Below are 6141 nucleotides of genomic sequence, written 5' to 3' on the forward strand. Positions count from 1 at the left end.
AAAACAAATATTTATTGTGTAGTTATTGAATTATTTTGAGAAGATAAGTCCCCTTTTAACTGGGCTGATGAGTATTATATGTCATGTGGCATGAAAATGACACAATATAATACTAAATTCCATTGACTTCATGAACCTTCAGAATTGAAATTTCTCCAGTTCTGTAAATTTTAATTCATTAATGATATGATAATTCTTATAAGGACAGGGACATATTGAAGACAAGGCAAAATCAGGATAAGGACTAAATTAACTAATTACCCAGCATAGTGGTCTCCTAGCCAGCTCTTTCTGTAAAAGGTATGTATCTTGAAAAATTAATTTTGAATTATTTTATAAAATCTCTTCAAAATCTAAATCCTCTATTTGTTTTTCTTGTATAAGTCTTTCTTTAAATATATTAAATGGCAAAGGAGGTAGGTAGAAATTGTAGAGGGAGAGACTTGGCTAAATCATCGGATTAAAATTTTAGGGTTCATAGTATTTTAACCAAACAGACATGTAAAAAGGTCAAGTAAATTCCTAAATATACCATAACGAAATTGAAGAAGAAATCAAGCAACAGAAAAAAAAAAAAAAAAAAAAAATTATGAACTATGGTGGACCGTGTATATGAGTCAACGGCCGGTCGGCCAGTACAGTTGTTTCAGATTCCTGTAGACCAAATTTCACAATCGGGCCTAAAACTGAACCCAAATTGCAACATGAGGTTATTGACAACGTGTTCTACATCTATGTACAGAACAATACTTTCTTTATACACTGAAACCCGATATATTATGTCCTTGATAATCAGCCAGCATTGCCCCTAAGGGCCAATCTTCGGCCGAGAATTATATTTCTTGTAAAAATGCGTTTTTGCAATTATCATTAACTATTCCTTAAATAGAACGGAAAAGAAGCTACTTTAACCTACATATCATCCTTTTTAAAGGATTACATTATAGGTTTGGCAATTGGCAAAATGCTTCGCGTGTGGGTGATGGAATTGCCATCTTTCTTTGTTTTTATTTATTTATGAAGAAATTGCCATGTAGGTGATGGAATGGTACGTTTTTCCGTAGACCAAAAAAGGGAAAAAACATAAAATAAAAATTATTGTGTAGATATTGAATTATTTTGAGAAGATAAGTCCCTTTTTAACTGTGCTATGAGTCTTATGTAGCATAAAAATGACACAATATAATACTAAATTCTGTTCACTCCATGAACCTTCAGAATTGAAATTTCTCCAATTCTGTAAACTTTAATCTCTTTCTGTAAAAGGTATGTATCTTGGCAAATTAATTTTGAATTATTTCATAAAATCTCTTCAAATTCTAGATTCTCTATTTGTTTTTTCTTGTATAAATCTTTCTTTAAATAGGTTAAATGGCAAAGGAGTTAGGTAGAAATTGTGTTAGGTAGAAATTGTAGCGGGAGGGACTTGGCTAAATCATCGGATTAAAGTTGGTAGAAATTGTAGAGGGAGGGACTTATCTAAATCATCGGATTGATTAATATTTCAGGATTCATAGTATTTTAACCAAAGAGACATATAAAAAGGTGACGTAAATTGAATTATGGCGGCCTGTCGGCCAGTACAATTGTTTGATTGTTTGAATTGTCAGAATGCAAACTTGTCCAACTTTTTCTTTTTGATTAATCAATGATATGATTTTTCTTGCAAGGATCAGAACGTACTGAAGATAAGATAACCTCTGGCCCTGATTAATCAGTCACGATAGGCCCCTCGGAAGAGCTTGTAAAATTGTTTAATTTTTTGCCAGTGTCGTCTGCTCTTTGAAAACAATGGCAGGCATATTCGTATTTTGTAATTTATTGAACTGAATTCAAACATTGTCAAGGCTTCATTTTTCGTTTTGGCAATTGGCATATGCTCTGCATGTCAAGTAAAATTAATTGTATACTTTTCTCTTACATTTTTCTTGTAGATTTCCTCCAGTAATAATAATAATAATAATAAATCTATGCCTGTTAGGATAACAGTGATTGATTGGTTGTTTATGAATATTATTTTTTGACTTTTCTCAATTACCTCTTAATTTTTTTGGTATTCTTTTGAATCAACAAGACAGATTCAATTGAAACCTCTGGCTATTCTATTTGTGTAATTGTTCTTTCTCATAACTTCCACATTTACATTACTGATTTTGTTTAAAGAAAATAACTGATGCCTCCAAATATAATCCCCATCATCTTGATTTAACTATTTGTTATTTTACCTTAATTTTACTCAAATCATGATATCCCGGTATGATTCAAAATTTTTGCCGCATATGATTGATCGTCCATTTCAAATTCATCTTCCAAAAAAGAATATAGTATGTTACCGCCGTCCATTCATCACAAACACTTTGAAGCCAAATGCCAAAATTATCCCAAAGTTGACGCCCAAAGTTGACGAGCAGTCAACAGTACTTATGTAAGTCATTTTCATGCCTTGGTAACGACATATTTTTTTTTTTTTTTTTTAGTTTTCTTTTTTACCATTATCACAATTATAAAAGGGACATATTTTCTCAATGCAATCAAATAACTGCATGTGCAATAATAAATATTTCTCAAATTAAAATTTCTCTCTTATCATTATTAAGCTTGTTTTAATTTATGTCTTTGTTTTGTCGGGGGGACAACTTGCATAATTTATGTCTCGCTGATAAAAAACAGTTTACATAATCTGATAATGCTAAAGCAAAATTAAATAAATAATAACCTTTAAAAAAACAAATAAATAATAATCTAATACTATAATACTTTTTTTTTTTTTTTTTTTTTGCCTTCCACTAATAATATAATACTTTGCCTATTCTTAAGTCCTTTGATACTACTCATCGTTGGTTATTACACGTCATTGACAGGGACCCATCGATCTTGATTATGTGATATAATGCAAGCCATTTGTAAAAATATACTGTTGATAAATTTGGAATACTTGGAAATTAAAAACTCAAAATGAACTAGTGCTCACGCGTCAATTCCAAATAAACTTTTCCAATAAGTAATCTAGTAACCAATTGCATGACTTGCTCTCCATTCTTTTTTATATATATATATATGCATGTATGGTGTTGTGTATAAGCACATAATAGCTGGGGGTTTTCCATAAGATCTTTCAAATTAAGTTTTGGTTCTAGAAAGAAACAACAATGGGGCTCAAACAAATTCTTATTTCTCTTCCACGCATTATCTTCTTTCTTGCATGCATTTTCTTGAGTTTTCTACAGACTACTTTAGTTTCAGCAGAAAGGGAAACTTATATTGTTCATATGGACAAGTCTTTCAAGCCAGAGTCCCACCCTACCCACCACCACTGGTACTCCTCCATTGTTGACTCTCTCAACAATGGCAATGATCCTTCCTCATCATCACTTCTATACACTTATGACAATGCTATTCATGGCTTCAGTGCAAGATTATCTCCTGAAGAAGTGGAGAATCTAAAGAAATCCCCAGGATTTGTCTCAGCTTACAGGGACAGGGCTGTCGAGGCCCACACAACCCACAGCACTGACTTTCTATCCCTCAACCCCACCACTGGTCTATGGCCTGCTTCCGACTACGGCGAAGATATCATCATTGGTGTCATCGACTCAGGAGTCTGGCCAGAGAGTAAGAGCTTCAAAGACCATGGAATGACAAATAAAATCCCGGCTAAATGGAAAGGAACTTGTGAGGAAGCTGGACAAGAATTCGATTCCTCCATGTGCAACTTCAAGCTAATAGGAGCTAGATACTTCAACAAGGGTGCTGCAGCAGATCCTAATATCACCATTTCAATGAACTCTGCTAGGGACACATACGGGCATGGAACCCACACAGCTTCCACGGCTGCTGGGAACTATGTTGAGGATGTTTCTTATTTTGGCTATGCTAAGGGGACTGCCAGAGGTGTTGCCCCGCGCTCGAGGGTGGCCATTTACAAGGTCTTATGGGATAAAGGTGCGGGAGCTAACAGTGATATTCTGGCAGGCATAGATCAAGCTCTTGCTGATGGAGTGGACGTCATTTCAATTTCAATCTCAATCAACTACAAGGGTATGCCACCACCACTGCATGAGGATCCCATAGCACAAGCTTCTTTCTCTGCCATGCAGAAGGGTGTGTTTTTTTCTTCTTCAGCGGGAAATGATGGTCCACATCTTGGCACTGTGAAAAATGATGTTCCTTGGGTCTTGACTGTTGCAGCAGGGGCAATGGACCGTTCTTATGGTGGGACACTCATCTTGGGAAATGGACAAACACTTGTTGGGTGGACCCATTTCCCAGCAAATGCCATCGTGGAAAATTTGACCTTGATATATAACAAAAACTTTTCATCATGCAGTTCCACCAAATTGTTATTGGATTTTTCCCCTCAGGGAATCATCATTTGTGATGAAACCTGGCCGGTTATTGATCAAATCCAACAAGTCACTGCAGCACAATTACCTGGAGCCATTTTCGTCTCAAACTCTAGTGTACAATTATTTGAGTTGGGAAAAATTTCATGTCCAGGCGTTGTGATAAGTCCCAAAGATGGATACCCTGTGATCGAATATGCACAAAGTAGTGAAAAACCTTTGGTGAGCATCAAGTTCCAGCAGACCTTTCTTGGGACACAACCTGCACCAGTAGCCTCTAACTACAGTTCCAGAGGTCCTTCACTAAAGATCCCAAACATCTTAAAGCCGGACTTAATGGCACCAGGGACTCGAATTTTGGCTGCCTATGTTCCAACTAGCCCAGCAGGTTTCATTGGGTCAAAGGTGGGTTTATCAAGCAACTACGATTTACAATCAGGGACATCAATGGCTTGTCCTCATGCCGCTGGTGTGGCAGCGATGTTGAAAAGTGTACACCCGGAATGGAGTCCAGCTGCAATCAGATCTGCCATGATGACCACAGCCAACCCATTAGACAATACTCAAAACCCAATTCGAGATAATGGCAATCGTTTGGAATTCGCTTCACCTTTAGCTATCGGATCAGGTCACATTGATCCTAACAGAGCACTCGACCCAGGTTTGGTATACGATGCTACTCCACAAGACTATGTGAATCTGCTTTGCTCCATGAATTTTACCAAAAATCACATCTTAGCCATCACTAGAACAGAAGCCTATAATTGCTCCAACCCATCTTCTGGTCTGAATTATCCATCGTTTATTGCTCTATATAATGGCCAAACAATATCAAGCACTCAGAAGTTTGATAGAATTGTAACGAATGTGGGAGATGGTGCTGCAACGTACAAGGCTTCTGTGATAGCTCCGGCAGGTTCTGAAGTTGTTGTGTCACCTGACTCATTGGTCTTTGGAAAGAAGTATGAGAAACAAAGATACAGTCTCACAATAAAATATGGAAGTAATAAGCAAGGAAAAGAATCATTTGGAGAAATTGTTTGAGAAACAAAGATACAGTCCAATTGTTGTATCACCTTTTGTCTGAGTTCTATAGTCATGAGTGGTGTATCTGTTGCAATAGTGCCTAAGTAGCTGCATATGGAGTTGCTGTCAGCTGACCAAGTCATTAGAATATTTGTTATGCTGTTAGCTTACCAAATCTTTAGGATATTTGTTATGATTTATGCTGTTATGCTGTTTTATTTGTTATGCTGGTTTCTTTGTGGCTAGAAATTAGGACGCTGTTAGTCATGCCTTATGTTTAGGAAATATTTTTGTTTGTCTGTTAAATGTTAGCTCTATATAAAGAGCAGTGCAGTGAATAAAAAATATATTCTGGTCTTCAATTTTATGGTGTCTTATAACAACAGTATCATTCAAAATAAGATTAGATTACATGGTTATATTGAACTAACGATCTTCAGATTGTCCATATTGCAAGCCTAATTTTTGCTTTTCTTTGTCCAATGAAAAGGAAAAAAATTGCTCTCTTGCTTTTGATGGAATAAATGGTCTGTTTTTCTCTTGCTTCTAGGATATATATTTGATAACATAAATGACTGTGACGAAAAGGGTGGGTGATTTCACCAAAAACGGAAAAAGGGGTGGGTGAAGCGTGGCATAAGTTATAGAGGGAAGTTTATTTTATTTGGTAAAGGGGAAAGGAAGTTTTATTTTGAGTGTGGTTTATTCACTTTTCGAAATCTGTCCCTTACAAATGTGATAAAAAGCTTAATTTATGAGCCATATAGTGGCA

The 6141-nt window shown here is 35.9% G+C and overlaps 1 protein-coding gene across 1 annotated transcript; it reads left to right on the forward strand.

Moving 5' to 3' along the window:
- The first annotated feature begins 3076 nt into the window (after positions 1 to 3076).
- LOC107412375 (subtilisin-like protease SBT3) lies at positions 3077 to 5718 on the forward strand. Its single transcript, XM_016020144.4, has one exon. The coding sequence runs from the start codon at positions 3150 to 3152 to the stop codon at positions 5385 to 5387; it is 2238 nt and encodes a 745-aa protein (XP_015875630.2). The 5' UTR covers positions 3077 to 3149; the 3' UTR covers positions 5388 to 5718.
- The last annotated feature ends 423 nt before the right edge of the window (positions 5719 to 6141 follow it).

The sequence above is a fragment of the Ziziphus jujuba genome, chromosome 10 (genome assembly GCF_031755915.1).
Source record: "Ziziphus jujuba cultivar Dongzao chromosome 10, ASM3175591v1".
Lineage (NCBI taxonomy): Eukaryota > Viridiplantae > Streptophyta > Magnoliopsida > Rosales > Rhamnaceae > Ziziphus > Ziziphus jujuba.